At 36.9% G+C, this 18226-nt stretch overlaps 1 protein-coding gene across 5 annotated transcripts in view; it reads right to left on the bottom strand.

Annotated features, from left to right (window-relative positions):
* Positions 1–627: 627 nt before the first annotated feature.
* The window catches only part of USP12 (ubiquitin specific peptidase 12), a 47020-nt gene continuing 29421 nt past the window's right edge, over positions 628–18226 (bottom strand). For 2 of the 5 annotated variants that reach the window (XM_087757203.1, XM_087757204.1), the window contains 4 exons: positions 18118–18201; positions 15463–15660; positions 12892–12970; positions 628–10792 (listed from right to left, as the gene is read on the bottom strand). In XM_087757203.1, coding sequence (XP_087613329.1) covers positions 10691–10792; positions 12892–12970; positions 15463–15660; positions 18118–18201 — 463 coding nt within the window. In that variant the 3' untranslated portion in view covers positions 628–10690. The remainder of the gene's footprint in view (positions 10793–12891; positions 12971–15462; positions 15661–18117; positions 18202–18226) is intronic. The other 3 variants (XR_015704681.1, XM_087757205.1, XM_087757206.1) reach the window with 3 other exon arrangements.

Here is an 18226-nt window from a genome sequence, read left to right as displayed (position 1 = left end):
GCTTTTAAAAGCCTGTATCACTGACACGAATGCAACTACTTTTCCTCACTACAGCACTCTAAACCAAAAAATCGCTAATACACCATGAGTCATCAGTGAAATTCCTGATGACAATCAAATACTTAGCACATATCGTATGTGGCGTTGCCTTGGGAGGACTGGTTTAACAAGAGTGTTTGAATTCTGTGCCAGCGCAATGTTCTTCTTCTGACAAGACAGCCCGAGCCGTACCCGGAGCCCGGTAACAGGGTGGCCCGACGGGACCGCCTGCTCTCTCCCGTTGGTATCGCTTGGGAGTCACTGGAGGTTAGTCCCAGGGTGAGCCTTCAACTGCCTTTTCATGAAATCGTGAATTTGGATAAAATCTGTTCCATAACCGTAGTGTTTCAGTTTGCCTTATTCTTGAGTAATACGGGGCAACACAGTTTGTATGAAACTGAGCACACATACCATGTACAGTGGCCAGTATTCCTCTTTGCTTACCAGTTCTAATCCAGCAACCTGAACCCCAGATTTAGTTTTTATTCTCAGAGCTCTTTGAGCACAAGACAGGCATTAAGGAAAGGCCAATATTTACATCCGGCAACCAAAGCACGATTTACAAAACAAAACCCCCAAACCCTCCAGTTAGCCGGCCATTCTGTAGCTCAGAATCGCACTTTATTAAATCAGGATCATCATAAATGTTTATTTCAGTATTTTGTGAAAGACATACACAGTTTCACAGAATTACATGTCCATATTTATATAAATTTGTAATTTAGTTTATTACATTTCATAGAAGGGGGCTTTTCTTCTCAAATAGCATGTATGCTTACCAAACACAAAGGACCTAAGGTCAACAGTATAAGAAAACAGAGTAAGCACAGTTCTCCAAGTATTATTAATTCAGTTCTGAAGATTTAAAATTCTATATGTAATGAAAGCTATTAGTGAACTGTGAATGAACTAATCATAACTATGTTTGACTGAATTCGTCAACTCAGTTTAGTTTGAAACTCATTCATTTGAGTTTATAAAGGAATCCAAATTTATCATGAATGTTTTCTGCAAGCCCTAAATGGTATCTGAAGGAGACTAGACTAAATTCTGGTGAAAGATTTGTGCAATTAACTAAGCACAGTAAAGTTATGAGCGAAGACTGTTTTCAAAAGACTATTTAAAGAAGATATAGCTTCTCTCCCACACTTAAATTGTGAAAGTTCTGCTGTTGATGTTAGTACTTTTGTATGAATAGCATTGATCATCCATCAACACAGATCTGTGCTCACATACGTTTGAATATGCTGTGCTGTTATGCCACACTTAGAACATTCCTAATGCTTTGACCATTGCCATTACTAGCTCCAGTGATTTTAAGAAAACTAGGATTTAACAATGCAAAAATTTCTTTTCAGTTATATGGAACTGTACATTTTCACCACCATCCATGAGATGGATTCTTTACCTTATGTGAAGCTACTGAAAACTTCTGTTAATAAATCAGGCCAAAATTGTCAACCTCATGTAAAAAGTTGGGCTTCCAACTCTGTATTAGGCATCTACATTACAATGACCTTTCCAAAGACATTGAGATTATGTAGCTCCTTTTCATTTTAGGGGACTTTTACTGTTAACACTGAAAAAATATTCAGAAGACAAGTAGAATTTTAAATCATATTGAGACAATTAGTTTCAGGCACTTGCATTTCAAAAGTTTTTAATTACATAGCCTGTTTTCCACTATAAAAGTAGCAGTTTGAAAACATCCATATTTAGATACTGCAGAGTTTAAGCATTTGCATGTCTACATTCAGCTTACATTTGCACGACTATGTCAAAATGTTTTTTAATTCCTCCTCACACTTTAGGAGAAACATTCAAGAACTGACAGATTTGTGGGAAAAAAACCCTCCAGTTGGCCATTAGCAAGAGTCAGTGATTTACATATCATTATCTAGACATCCACAACAGACCAATCTGCCAAATAAATGGAATGCTAATGTGACAGCTGACTTCTAATCTCCGCATCTTCCTTATTATAATTAAAAAAATAACAGCAACAATGGGAAACCAGCATTGATATAAGGAGACTTAGAACTCTAATTCACCTAACTTAATCATCTATGAGAAGTATTTCAGTAAATTATTAATCGCAAAACATCAAACTTAATTTTCAATGAAAAACATCTCCAGCCTCAAAATTCACGTAGACCTTGCTTACAGAATGGGAAAAGCGCTTCATTACTTCTAATTTCACCAGAAAAGGTAAGTCATTTGCATTGAATCAGCTTCTCCAAGACAATGCTCAGGGTGAGCTGTTGCTTCTTGAGGGTCCATATGCTCTTACGGAGCACCTGGAAGGCTTGTTCTCTCAGATATTGAAGACCACAAATTTTCAGCACTTTTTGCTTCCGCAGGAATTACTATGGATTTTGCACTATATTATCTTTGGTCCTTATTGACAAAGGTATTTAAAATACATAACTCCTACTAAATCTAGCTATTAATTAGATTTTTGTAATCTCTCTGTGTGCTGACCCTTACAATCTTATCCAGCCTTTGAGGGAACTAAACAGAAAATGCAGTGCTACTCTTTGTAGTTACATAAATAACCACAAAACATCAGGAATTGCTTTCTGTCCATGCCCTGCCAGCAATGGAAACTGGAGTTAGACCATGGTTTAAAGAGATAATCTTCATGAGCAGATGTTAAATGCCCCTCAGTTAGAAACCACCAAACAGAGCAAGTTAGAACAAGGATGACTTGAATATAAAAACCACCAAGGATATGCGTAAGTCCTAGAAGCTGCTCTACCTGTTGCACACAAGTGGAAGAGCAGGCAACCAGCTTGCATAGCCTTCCACACAGTCTTACCTCTAATTTTGCAAGGGATGCTTTATAGGGTAGAATTTTTCTGTGCTCTTCATGTAGATGGCTGCAATGCTCGACTACAGCAGAGCAAGTGGCAGGCAGGCTGGGGTCCTCCAGGGAAGATTTGTGGCAGCTCTTTGAAACACACGTTTTCTTGAAAGGAAATGCCAAAGTGGGACTGGATTATTCAGGAGTCTGGAGAATGAGACTCATCATCCCCATAAAACCAAGATTTCTCCTTTTTTTGGGACACATGGCAGCTGTGTTTTCACATTATTCCTTCTCAATTTCCAAAACTGAAGTTGACGTTTGTGCAGTTAAAGACAAATATTCATGCGCTGTAACTATTATCATGGGTATGTTCTTTATGGAAGTCTGTTGCATGAACAGCTGTGTCTTCTGATATATGTAGATGTATCTGGCACACAGCACAGACACAAGGAGATGCCATTTTTTAGACATGCAGGCTGATAATCTGTATAATACAGACTGCCCCTATCAGCCTGCACAAATAGCTTTTTCTTTCTTTTTTTTTCCTTCCAGTCTGGTAGAATGGTCATTGTTTTTAGAAGATTTCAAGGCTCTTGGGGCTTTTTTCATCTCACTCTAATCCTTATTAATAAGCTTTCAGTATGCTAGTTAGTTGTATTTTTAAAAGTTACCAAATTTGGCCAAAAGTAGTTTCACTGTTTTATATTCTTTAATAATTACTATTACTCACTGAAGCACAAAATTACCATGCATTGTATTTTTTTTAAATGCCCAAGTTCTTTTTCAACCTTTTTTTCCCCCAAATATATATTATTTTACACAGAATCCCATAATGAAGAAAGACAAAAGACAGCTTAGGAACTATAGTCACTTTTGTCTTGTTTCTCCTCTGGCGAATTATGAATTTTTCTATATATAATATATTAAAAATAGAGGCTAATTGGTGTTGCGATATATGTGTGGAACATAGTTCTTGCTCTCAACCTGCAGTCCCTCCCCCAGTACTCTGCAATTCAGAAGAAGTCACCAGAATTTTATCGCCAAAAAAAGTGAGTGAATACATAGCCTATACATATCGAAATTGTATCTTCAAAATGGTCTCGCTTTTATTCAAAAGAAGGGAATGAAAAGGAGCATTGGCCAGTCTCAGAGCCTTGCATATGCTCAGCAAGTACAGTCCTGCTGAATGCAGTTTTTCTCTAGATACTCGCTGAAGGTTCTTGGTGGCTGCTCTGCAAAATTTGCGTCCTGCTAGAATACATTGGGATGAGCAAGAACAGTGATACCTCCTTGGTATCTAGCTCCCAACGGGTCTTATCACAACCTGCTACTCGTTCTGATAGATCTCTGTGTAATATTGCCATGCCTCCACACTGAACTCTAAGCAAACTCAAAAATAATCTGTAGGGTATCTTCTATAAAACAAATGTTTCTTTTTCCAAATATGTTTCTGGTTGTGTAATAATCTTCGGGAGAAACACTGAATGCTTTTCAGAGTCTCTCTAAAAAGAGGAAGAAAGGGGTACATCAAGGTTGTATTTGTTCAATCCCATGACTCCAAGAAAGTGGTTTTGATATTGAAGAGTACATTCGCCAGAGAGGCATGAGGATTAGAAGAGAAAAAGCTCCAGATATTTTCAGTGCAAAAATCTTAAACATTGATCTCAGCTCTGAAATACAGCTCAGTAATTTAGCAAACATTGCCTGTAGCTGCGTATCAGCAGTCTTCCTTGACATGAAAGATGCAGAGAGAAGACTGACGTGACATAACATTAGGATAATCAGCTGCTGGAAACACAAATAAATGTGCATGCTTGAAAGTATGTAACTCGAGCTGAATGTCGTTAGCACATCTCATGAGAGCTGATTAAAGCAGCCATTACAATAAAGCAACATTGAGTGGAGTTGAAATAACGTAGCGATCACAGCTCAAAGCAGTTATGTATATCAACTTGTGTTACGATGTGATGACATTCAAATTCTGAACAGCCGATACTTGACAGCAGTGAGATTTTCAGGCATCCATGGATACTGCATCACTCAATAATACAGCACGCTAATAAAATATTTGGAGATCTTCACTTTTTTCCTAACTTAAAATCAGTATCAGAACATACAGAAATGAATCCTAACAAATAGCTGAAAATGCTTTGTAGATCAGACCATTCAAAGATTATATTCCATCTGACTGACATATATGTATAAATTGTTTCTGGAGGAGCACTCATTAATACAATCATATCAACCTAACAAATTTGTGTACAGATGGAAATTTCAAATATAGGCTTAAATAGCAAATTGAACACACACACACAAAGGCATGGCTCTTCAATAAGCAACAAAAGCCTAGCATGGCAGGATGTTTTGAGCACCCCCTAAATTCTCCCAACACCAGAAATCTGCATTAAATGTCATATTTTGTCTTTTGGGGAAATGCTGCTTTTATATCTAGTGTGTTAGTAAATAATTGTAAAGCTACTTCTCCATACTCTCTGACAGATCCTGCTGTGTGTTTTCTCTCCTGGATTACATACCCTGCGGAATGCAGATCAAGGACACGACTGATGATCCTCCTGTAATTACAAGCTCCCTAATGCTGCCAACACGAGTTCTATACAGACAGCTAGGTAGAAAGCACCCTGCCCTTTTCGGAGCCCTTACAATCTCTTATGCAGGCAGCAATCGTAAGCCATTAGAGGGAAAGAAAGAATATAATTTATTTGTACTTTTGGGAAGAAACTGGAAGATATTACTCAGTTCATTTCAAAACTGGTGATGTCTGCAAACAATCCTCCTTATATATCCAACACGTTCTTACACAAGTTCCCCCAAAGGGATTCATCAACTGTAATAGCAGATTCTTAGGTTTAGCCTAAAAATTAACTCACTTACTTAAGAAAAAAAAAATGGTAAGAGGCAGACAATTTTGCAGACATTTTTGAGTACAGACCAAAGAAAGCCTATTTCTGCCTCACCACACTCTATCATTAAGACTGGAAACAATAGATTCCAGAGATCTCTGTATTTAAAAGATGAAGCCTGTGTTTGTTTGCATGGTAGTTGACTTGCATAGTTCATTTATAACAATCAATCAGTAGCAAAGCTGCTGCAAAATGAACAACCCTTGAATACAGATTATGTAGAATACTAATTTCAGTAATAATTGAGTACTTGGAGGCTTGCATGTAAAGAGACTAATGTATTATACATCTCATGTTATGCTGTGAGGGGTTAGAGGACTTTGAAGCCTTACAAGACAGAAACCATAAATGTGCACACTGCATTATCAAGAGGGAAAACAAAGACTGAATTTCTATGACACACAAACTTAAGATCAACCCACACAAACGTGGGGGGAAAAGTGGACAGCTTACACCATAAAGCCACTCTCTGAAAGCAAACCAACCATATCTGGATTATTTAAGCTTTTAGAAAAAAGCCACAAAAGTATCTGCAATGTAATACTGCAAGCCACAGATTTTAGCATGTCCTGAAGTGAAGTTTTCTCTTCTTACAGATAAGGGTAACTGAAGAGATATATGTATTGCTGGTTTAATCTATGAATACATCTAAAGGGATGACACACCAGTTTCAAGTAACTGGTCTCAGGTAACTTAAAAAAAACAAACAAACAAACCCAAAATGAAAAAATCCCAAACCTCAAACAAACAAACCACCACCCAATCCTCTTCGGCATCCTCAGTTGTTGATGCATTTTCAACACTTTCTAAAAGTTCCCACTCTCAGTCTTCCAGCCCAAGCTGAATTCTGTCATTGAACAAAGTCAGCAGTTAAACAGAAAAAAAGATGTCACCTCTTCATGTGTATAAGTAGCCAAAGCTTTGTGTATAGAAGAATCGATCCCTGTTCTTCCATAATCCATGTTGTGGAGGTATACTGCACTAGGGGACAACTACTCATTTTGAATGAACAGTTATGAAGAAAGTTATGAGGATCTGTTTATGACAGTAACTGTACACAGTTAAGATTTTTCTGGTAAGGGTAATTGGAAATTTCTGTAGAAAAAGGTAAGAAGAAACAAAACTAAGTAAGTTCTGGTAAATGAAGATTGAAGTTTTCACATATCAAAACTTCTTTTAGTTACAAGGATGAGCTTAATAGCAAGTCTATACATGATCATCTTAAACCTACAGCTGAGAGACCGGACCAAATAGCACAAGATAAAGTTCCTTTAATTTTAATAAGGGAATTATGAAAGTAACTAGAGGCCTCGGATACTTCAGGTTTTAAACTTTACAAACATCACCACAAAAAAGTAACCAAGCAATACAGACTTTCGTCTGTTTATGATCCAAGTAGTGCGTGCGCAATAGTGCTTGTGGAAACACTGAGACAGAGACGGGGAACAAGCCAGGGTGTCCTGCCTGGCTTCAAGCCGCTGCTCCAGAAGGATGCAGATCTCCCGTGTATCCTGTGTTATACCTGCCAGTCCTATGCAGATGTCAAAGGGTACGGCAGAAGATCCAAAGTGGCATCAAATCCCTCCGTGCTAACACCTGAATGTCACCTAAAGATATACAATCTGATTTATGACAAACTTTGGAAAACACAATTCCATTTAACCATTCATAAGTGCACCTGAACACCCGAAAGTCACAATTTTCATGCAGTTAAAGGCTATGGATGTGGGCGTCACAACTACAAATATGGCAGGGTATGAACTGTTTGTAAAACCTTAAGTATTTATATTCATTACAAACAGTAGCGTATGCTCCAAGTGAAGAATGACTTGACAGCAAATCATACATGGATATTGTAACCAGCTGCATCTTTTTCTTCTGATGCTGGACTCCTGTTCTTTGGTCAGTCTCTCTCTAATGTTAGTGCTGTAAACACTCCTATTTTTCTTTCCTTCTGTTTTCCCTCTCACACGGTGGCGATCCAAGAAATCCCTTAGGTAACTCAGCTGCATATTTTATAGCAAGGTGCAGATTTTTTTGAGGAAATGGAAGTCAAGAAAGAACAGTATTTCAAAACACTCCCTTCTCCTCTACCTCAGCAACCAACAACTTAAAAACTGATTCTAGAGAAGTATACTACCAAAAATACGGCTGCCAGGAACTATTTTCGTAACAACACATCTAGAAAGATATATAATGCAGTGTATTTAAACACACTTCTTCCTCCATGGCTCAGGGCAGTTAGCTTAATACAGGAAACTCCAGATACGTTTTAGGTTTGAAAACATTGAAAAGCACAAAAGGCAGCTGACTGACCATTCGGGCTCCACAAAGGATACAGTACTTACCTTTAGAGAACATACTTTATTTAATAGAAGTTTTTTGCTCCAATATACAAAATAGGGGACTGTAGTCCCAATTAACATTTACATAGTTACACAGCAAATAATTTCCACCATTTACAACAACTGACGACTTTCCCACGCTCCCCACTGTACAGCCAAGAAAAAATCCTATAATGTTTTACATACCAATCAGTTATATTTTGTACTTCCCTGCCTCTTTTCTTTGTTTTTAAGTTGCAGTTTCTGATACCAGTTGAATTAAGAACTTACTTACAATTATTTCAGCTGCACTAAAAGAAAAATGAAATATATAATTTGGAATACTATCTCAAAAACCCTATACAAAATAAAAGTCAGTATCTTATAAAAATACATTGCAGGAGTAAACCCAGTGATACAACAAAAATGTTTCAAATTTTGTTAGGGTATAAAATATTTAGCAACTAGCCTCAGCTTTTAACTACACCAAAAAAAAAAGAAAAAGAAGAAAAAAATTCCAAACATTTTCAATTAACAAAAAGTAATGTGACAGTTCTTTTACAATACTGTACCTTTAGTATGCAAAGGACTTCATCCTTCTAACGTGCACCATTATCCAACTGATTCACCCCTTAACCCTTTTCCCACCGAAAGCTGAAAAAAGGTTTTAAAATTATTTGAATCCTTTAAGAAAAATCCAATCATATTTTCTGCATCTCCCACAATATTTAAGCTTTACTTTACAATGCTGGTAGTTTAATCATGATACATAATTTTCTATAAAAGAATTCTAGCCAAACCAAGGCTTTAGAAACTTTGCATTTTACAAAAGCAATTTATTACAGTATGACAGTTGCTAAATAGCCCAATTTATTTAGTGACCCTGTTAAAGATTTGTTCAACTGAGTGAATAGGTGAAGTCATTTCCTGAGCTAAAAGATACAGGTAAGTAAATAGTCAGTTATAGCAGCAGACAGGAGACATTCTTTTTAGAAGTTGCAACAGTATCAATAAAATAACTTTAGAAAATTACAACGATGTAAAAATCACCAGCTGAAGAGGGAATGACAAGGATATCCAAGACCTGATTGCCATAATCTGGAATGCACATCCCATGACTTTCCAGAAATTACATTCAGCTACTGTCAAACAACGTACTGGTAAGTGGAAGAATGTCAAATCACAATAGTTCACATTTCTTACAGATCAGGTGTTTTGCCAAGATTTAATTCTTAATGCTGTTTCATAAACCTAAAGCAAGGTAAACTGCTTAGTTTCAGATGTTTTCACCCTACAGGACTTAAGTATTATTACTTTAAAGGAATGTGGTGTCTTCAGTCGCATGAAATTCCAAGCCTATTTCTTTTTATTACTTAGACATAATTTATACTTGAGACCTTGAGTGGTTTTTAAGATAGTCACCCATGCCATTGGCAACAGAAGTGGATCCATTTTTAGGAGAGGGAATAATATTCTGAAAATGGTTTACTTTGATCCAAATCATTCTAATTTGCTTAGAGTATAAAACATTAACAAATTATTGAAGAACTATAAAGACCAGTATACCACCACTGCACCATCATTTTCTTATGATACGCGTTCTTAAAGTTTTCTATGTAATAGTTTGATCACTTTTTTTTACTCATTAATGGAAAGAGGATATTCTAATTTAATTAAATAAAGTACCTCACTTAGATACCAGTTCCTCCAGAAGGAAATCTCTCTTCTGTGTTATTCATTTTTCACAGACATTGTAGGCATTTTGTTTTTAGAATTTATATTGGCTCTTCTTTAACATTTAAACATAATTAGTTTTAATTCAAATTAATATATAAAATTTCCAATACTTGTTAGAATAAAGGACAATACACAAGATCCTAAGTTACAATAATTTATAAATAAAAATAAACTATTACAAACCAAATCTTTCCCCATACGGAGATTAAAAGCCATAATCTTGACTGATTGTTCCCGATCATACATTATAAATAATGTAAGCTTCTTCAGAGAAGCAAAACATACTTGCCTCCCCGACACCAGTTTATATCTTCAGTTAAACTACTACCATCAAGAAGGCAATTGTGTTGGGCCCAGATATATCTTCTTGCTTACATGTTAACCTCCCAACCTCATTCTTTTAAACTTAAGCACAGGAAACTAAGTTCACAAAGAGTCCTTTACCTTTTATACACAAAGTCTGTATAAAAGACAGATTTCTAATGCTCCTATTGCACCAATCTGGCAGTGCAGTTAGAACCTGATTCAAATTCCACTGAAGTCCGTGAAGGGTTCTCCAGTGACCTTAATGGGCTTTGAATTAGGACCACAGAGATAGTATTACCTAATGGAAAGCTCCTGCAAGAGTGGCTGGTATCTCTCTTTTTGCTTATGGGATGCAGTGGAGATGTGTAGTCAGCATGATACCTGAGCAAATAAAATGAAAATGATACAAAGGTTTTAAGAATCCCAAACTCTTTGCTTAGTTGTGTGCAAACTGTGCTACTGCCCCTGGAGCTCCCTGCTTTTCTTTTTTCAGTGCTTGCTCCATTCCAAGATAGAGAAGATGAGGCATAAAAATCTCTCTTCACTACAGCTCCCCCTCAATCCCGAGACTGATAGAAGAGGATGTAACCAGACTCAGAGTTCTTTGAGATGTCTGATGTCAACCCGTAGAATTCTTCAATAGCTTGTGCATCAATTTTCTGTATGTAAAAACCCAGAAATTTAAAGTAAGAATATCTTGCGTAACATATACATGGCATTAAGTTCCACTCTAAAAACTATTGTCAAACAAAAATAACTTTCACATCATTACATAAAGTAATAAAATCCAAATAATTTTTAAACTTGTTATGATTTGTTTTCCCCTCTGCTGTCAACTGCACAGAGTGTAGCGGATATATACATTTTAGATACAAATTTTTAAGGATTAAGTGAACCTACTATAAGTGCAACCTTACATGCATTGCTTGTGTGAATTTCACACAGAAAAGTTTTAAAGACAACAATATCCCATTGAGACTTCAAATTCAATATGAAGAATGTAAGTACAGACTATCATTTCTAAATCTAACCAGTGTAAGCCAATCAAGTGCAGAGGAGAATAAGGGGAAGGCAGAAAATGAAGGCTGATTTCTTTGTTTTTCACACAGAATGTTTGCCTGTGATCCTGGTAGCTTACATAGCCTCCTATAACCAAGATTTTTGTGGGAAGATGCAAAACTTCTGCTAAGAAGATGAAAAGAGTACTGTCTGGTTTTCATTGTCATCATTTTCAGCTACAAAAGAAACTGAAAGCAAGCTCTCCTGCCACATTTTAAATCAAGGGCAATTAGGCTACAAACAACAAAATGGTGGAAAGATAAATTTTCCTTCACTTAGGCAGATTTTATTTAGTCTCATTCCCATTATTTGGAATAAAACCTCTCTCAGGAAGGAGTGAGCCATTCCAACTTGATGAACCATGGGCTAAATGTCAATGAGATGCTTTAGATCTAAGAACAAAAAGATTCTTTCCTTCCTCTTTAGAAGGGCTAAGAGAAAAAAAAATACATTACTGCCAGGTGTTACTGCTTTGGAACTGGAGAGATTGTCCCTGATGTTTGTGAAATGATATGAGATCTACTACAGCTCTCCCTGTTTTCCCTGGAGGAAAGTGAACTTTTGACCCTATCGAGACATTTCCATTTACCGTGTATCTTCGTAAGACACAGAGGCAATCCTTTCACTTTTCCAATAGCTCTGCATATTTCCATGTTTGTCATTTCCTATGTGAACAACTGTCCATAACGTGGCTTGGAGAGAAGAACTCTTCAATACCCCTGACTCATCCTGCCAATTGACAATCGAAGTCCAATACCTGTCTCACTCATTTTTCTTCTTTTCAATTATGCAGTTCTTGTGTATTGTAAGGAAAATGTAAACTATTCATTTTATAGATTTAATTAATTCAAATAAGGTCAGGAAAAGGACTTCAACAGCACAATCATACTTCTGTTCATGCATAAGCATAGGCAAATGAGGAAAAAAAGAAGATGACAGAACAAGCAAAAAACCTGAGATGATATAAGGACACCAGCAGTTTCTGCTTTCTCTCTCAATAAAGAAAAAAAGATAACTGAGGAAACAGAAAGATGACAAAGTCAAAACTGGTGAAGGGAATTCTGCTGTTCCAAGAAATCAGTTAGAAACAGGTTTTTTTTTTTTAATAATAAGAATTCCTGGAAGTATGGCTAATATTAGCAAGCATACCACCAGAGGCAAAAAGCTCCCGTTTAGGGATTAACTTTTAAATTTTAGGGCAAAATCTCAAAAATCTGAAGTTTCTTCCTATACTGGTATTTGTTATACCTTTGTCTGAAACAACCCAGGATACTCAATAAAACAGACTACCAGACTGAATCCATTCCACTAAATCATAAGCTCCTAGAAAATAGGAACAAATGGCTTGCTCCAAAAAATTGCCCTCAGAAAAGAACTGCAGTAAAAGCAATTTATCTGTATCTTCATTTGCCATGTCTTCTGGCCACAGGAATAGCTTATTAAACAAAGGTGAAAGACAGTGGCCATAAACAAAGAAGCTTCTTTTAAGAAGTATAAAAACCCAAATGCAATTCAAAGTATTGAACAGTCAAATTGTAAGGCGCAGCTCTGCACTCACAGTTATTGCTCATTTAGACTGGGGTTGAACCCTCTTTTCGTTAGCATACCACTCCTTTTACTTTAAGTAATCATATACAGAAGGGGGGTGCATACACTCTGGTTGGTATGAGAAAAAAGTCCAGGGTTACACAAAGCTTACCTCAACAATGTCATCATCAAAAAGCAACCAAAAATCATGACTCTTCACTATTGCAATATAATGTCCTCTGTTAGGTCCACTGTAAAATAAAATTAGAAAAGAACACAGACAATAACACACATGTATGTACAAATGTATTTCATTAATTTTTTTTTCTTGTAGAAAAGCAATACTTAACAGTAATTAAAATGGCTACCAGTACAATTTCTCTTTGTATGTTTCTTTTCTTTTTTTCCCTCCACTTATCTTCATAATGAGGTCTTACTTATCTCCACATTTAATATTGTGCTTAAAAAAGGATTACAATTTCAAATGAGGAATAAGCAGCACAGGAATTGAAAATACAAATGAAATTTTAAAAAAAAGAGAGTCAAAGAAGTGAAATCAAGAAATTATTCTGATGTTTCACAGGGACAGAACAGATCCCAAACTATTTCTGATCTTCAGAAAGAAAAAGCTGTAGAGCTGCTGTTCATTTACAGTCTCAATCAGGAATCTCTTTACCTGGTCCACTGTAAACAAAAACTGAATTAAACTGACAGTTTAGAAGTCTCAAGAATCCTCACAACAATGAGAAGGGCTCCCAATTAAATTAAAACTATTATAATGCACAGCTCTTCAGTTTATGGCAGACAAAAAATTTCTCCACAACTACGACAGAAAAAAAAAAAAACCCCAACCTTTAAAAGTGTCCTATTTCTAATCAGATTTCAAGTAAAGAAATAATAACACTTTCTGAAATAGCTGAACCTTATAACTGAAAGTGGACAACTAGTTAAAGCAGTTCTGGAACTGTCTTAACCAGCTAAAAGCACTCATACAATTGTTATGTCTAGATGAGGGAGGGAAGGTTGCCAGCTGTGAGGGACATGTCTGTGTACCAAATCACATAACCCAATGAAAACAGGGTTCATCTCCTTCCAGGGCTCTGAGAATGGGTAAGGTTCCAAGGCTGCCGCTTGAATGAAGGAGAAAGAAATGGTCAGAATTGGACAGAATGGTCAGAAATGGACAGGTTCTATTTTCCCTAAAATCCAGAACAAGAGTGTCCCAGAAGACTATGGCACAAAGGCTTATCTTCCCAAACTGTCCTGGCTAACTTGAGATCTAGTCATCGTATCTCTATTCTAATCCTAGGTCTGTCTAGGGAGGAATGGGGGTGGGCGTGGAACAAAGGGCAGTAACCGGCAACGAGAGGGCAGGTCTGCCATTTTGAGGAACTTCAAAGAAGAATGGGCTGACGAGAACCTCATGGACGAGAACCTCATGAAGTTTAACAAGTACGAATGCAAAGTCTTGTGCCAGACTAACTCCATCCAACAGTACCAGCTGCAGACCAACTGGCTAGGTAGGCCCAGGAGGTCAACAAGATGAGCTGTTAGCCAGCAGCACATCATTTCAGCGACAGGGCTGTACTGTAAGAGTAGAGCCAGCAGTGAAGCGATAATTCCCCCTACTCTGCGTTCTGGGACCCAGAACTGGACATGGGATCCCAGACATGACCTTGTCAGTTTAAGGGAGAAACTGATAAACTGGAGGAAGTCCAGTGGCAGGCCACTACATTTATCAGAGGGCTACAGCACCAGATGGATGAAGAGAGGCTAAGGGAGCTGGCTTTATTCAGCCTGGAAAAGACTAAATGAGGAATTCAACTGCTGCCTTCCACTACCCAAAACGGAAGAGTTATAAAGATATCAGAGCCAGGCTCTTCTCAGAAATGCACAGTGAAAGGACAAGAGGCAGTGGTCACAAACTGCAGCAAGGGAAATTCTGACCAGATATAGGGGAGAAAAAAAAAATCACTGTGAGATCATTGATGGACTGGAATAAATTGCCCAAAGAGGCAGTGAAATCAGCATTCCTAGCCATGAAACTGAGCCCAGTGCAACCTAATCTAACGTCAAAGTTAGCCCTGCTTTGAGCTTTAAGTAGTTGATCTCACAATGTAAATTATTCTATGATGCTAGATGTTAAATCATCATTTCCCACTTGGGGGTTTTTATCTACTCAATCAGTAGTTTGTAGAGTAGCCCTGATTTTAAGACATGAAACCATAAGAACATTTGTTGAATACAGCAAAATCAAATACAAATCTAACAGTCATATTTTGAAAGCAAGCAAAGTAATCATCAAAACTTGTAATTTATGGATATACTTCACAAAATGTTGCTCAAGCCTTAAAAAAAACCCACCCTAAAGGAAATGCTTTACAAAAGAATCTGTTCTATAATGCTTTCCTTACTAAGTAACTTTTTTTTAAAATGATCTTTAAATGTTATTACCGTTATATGATACTGCATGTTTTGTGGGTTTTTTTAAACATAGTTAAGTTAGTCTAAAGATCCGTCATGTGAAATACACTGTTATCACTTTCCACAAAAAATTGTCATGGCAAGAAAGCCATACGTTCTGTCAGGATTGGTAGCATCGCCCCACAATGCTTTCTTTCCTAAGAAACTTTTCTTTTAAGAGGTCTTTAAATGCTATTAGAGTTACATGATACTGGGTGTTTTGGTTTTTAAACATAGTTAAACTTATACAAAAATCCCTTGCATAAAACAGAGTTGTTACCTTCCACAATGAACTACCACAGCAACAAGGTCATACATTCTGTCAGGATTGGTGGCATCTCCTGAGGTGTTAAATAAACGAAGCTCTAAAGGAAAAACTACTCTATAAGAGAGTTTTGTGTATCGATGCAGCTGATCCATGTATTTAAATCTCTTCAAATGGAGAGCTAGAATCATAGGCAGCTTTTTTACTTTCATCCTAAAAAAAAAAACAAACTTCACCGTATTTACAATACCCAGCCAAAACATTCAGTTGATACCAACAAACAGGAAACCTGTCTTACTGAAGTCTCTTAAAAATTTCGCAAGCATTTAAAGAAGCTCAAATAATTAACTGTTTAACAAAAAGTGAACATGTCCTGTATTGCTAAACTGAAGGTGGATTTTAACAATTGAGAAAATTGCAAATGTATTTAAAATAATGAGCTATAGTACATAATAATAACAGACATGATGAACACACATAATAATTTAGACACAATAACTGCACAGCACAGAACTCAATTTTTAAACATAGCTCCCCACAGCTTTCCCAAAAGCAAAACCTAGATCCCACTTGGTATACAGGGGAGGCATTGCAACGAAGTTGTTCCCGAGATTCTGTTCCAGTTGAATTTCTCAGTAAACTAGCCAAGTCAAACAAGCTTTTTAAAATAAGCTTTGTTACACCACTTTGTTACATATGTATTACTCCAAGTTTTCCTATCAAGCCATTCATTTAACATTGCCAAAGACTGAAAATAGCCCACTGTTATTCACCTTACCTCATGCTACCCAAACAAGATAATGCTGTGCTCTAGCACAATAATTTCATACAACTGTTGCAGCATTATTTTATGGCAGTCAAAGCCAGAAGGTGATAATCTAGTTCTACTGAGGGCTCACTGGCCCCTTTCCTTAGTTTGAGATCTTGCATCAGTGCCTACAAATCCTCATCAGCCAAGCACAGCTGGCCTGGCAGCAAACACAGACTTCCACTCTCTGGGCAATAAATTTGCCCATACTAACAGAGCAACCAAGCCAGAGCGCATTGCTTCTTGGCATAGCTAACTGCTTTAGATCAGCACAGTGCTGAAGTTTTCAAACTGCCTTCAGCCCCAAAAGGGAGCTCAAAAGTCTCAACAATATAGCCCAGGTTTCAGACATGTCTACTAAGACCATATTTTCAGAATGTCAGGAAATATGTTTGTACAAGACAATCCTTTTTCAAAAGATAGGGAGCTGGGGACAAAAATCCTTGAAAACTCACCTTCCTTCCCTTTTTCTCATTAAACTTAGACTGATAGTAACCTGTAGGAAACCCTGCTAGACTCAAATTTTCTCCATGGCCTGCAAGGGAACTAGGAAATGAAAAAAGCTGGAGAAGAGCAGGAAGATGACAGAAGCAACTATTTTTAGGGAGAGTTACATTTTTATTATATTACTGAGATATGGATACAACTTCTGCTCTTTTTCTTTTTTCAAAATGAAAGTCCTCTTCTTATAATGCAACTGTGATAACAGGACCTCTTTCACTAGTGAAGAACACCACCTTTGCTAGTTGAGTAGACACTGTCACAGATAAGCTCCATGTTATAGAGATGGAAATATCTTTCACTACGACTGTAGTGAAACTGAACTTAAGCCCCACATGAAAAGCAAAATATAAACAACAAAAGCTGTGTTTTGCCAATATGCCAGTGCCTACAGTACAGGTTTATGTCAACACAGCTTATACTGGTCAGGGATCACATTACCTCCCACACAGAAAAAGAGCTAAGGCAACAGAAAGCAACAGGACAGACTTGGTTTCACAACCCTCTAATACACACCAATTAGTAAGCTTAGGCAATGTGTGAAGGCAGACTTTGCAGATGAGATATGCCAAAAGCCAAGTGCTGAATCTATGGTAAACCAAATAATCAGAATCAGTGGTATAACCAGTAGAGCATGTTCGTGTTTCCATCCCTTCAACTCATCTATAAGCAGCCAAATACTTTCTCAGATAATAAATACCACACAGTACACAAAATCAGAGGTTTTTCAAAGGTGTAAACAAGACTAGAAGAATTATTAAGCAGACAAGAGTTGTTTTTAAACATAATGAATTTCAGGCTTCCACAGAGCTTCTGATGCTTTTCAGGAGCACTGTCAAGCAGAACTTTAGCACAACTAATTATGCCAGAAACTCAGTTAACAAAAAAAGTTACAAGCCTCATTCTGACTGAATCAGAAAAAAAGTGCTATCAAACTGTTTCTTACAGTAACTGGAAAAAATATTTTATTATCAAGACAAAACCAAGTTTAAAAAGTCACATGAAATCAGTGACTTTTCGTCATTACTCATAATCTTTGATTAGTCACTGGCAGTTTGTTTTAACTTGTCTTTTTAACTTATTTTTGGTCTTAAGACCATTCTTTTTGTTGTTCGCAAAATAAATAATGATCAAAGGAGTCCCCAAACGCTCTACATGGATTCTCATTACTCATGGATGTAGGCTCATTGAATTCAAGCAAGAGGAATGCAACCGAGCTACTCTTAAGTGGAAGAAGAGTGAGAAAAATTAAGGGAAAAAGAATGTTCTCCCCTTGCTTCATACACGCACACACAAGGAAATACAAGAGTATTTTCAGGAAATGCATGGGTTATTTTTTTCCCTCCTTGAGTCTGATGTACCTTTTATGTGCTTCTTGCTTACTGCGACATTCTTCACAGTAATATTTGTATTCACTGCACAGAGTTTCTGTATTGCTGAAACCCCTGAATTAAAAAAAAAAAAAAAAAG

Source organism: Nipponia nippon, unplaced genomic scaffold (genome assembly GCF_047370975.1).
Source record: "Nipponia nippon isolate SJK-2023a ecotype South Korea unplaced genomic scaffold, ASM4737097v1 scaffold_2, whole genome shotgun sequence".
In the NCBI taxonomy this organism is placed as follows: Eukaryota; Metazoa; Chordata; class Aves; order Pelecaniformes; family Threskiornithidae; genus Nipponia; species Nipponia nippon.
This window is presented reverse-complemented; position numbering and strand designations above follow the sequence as displayed.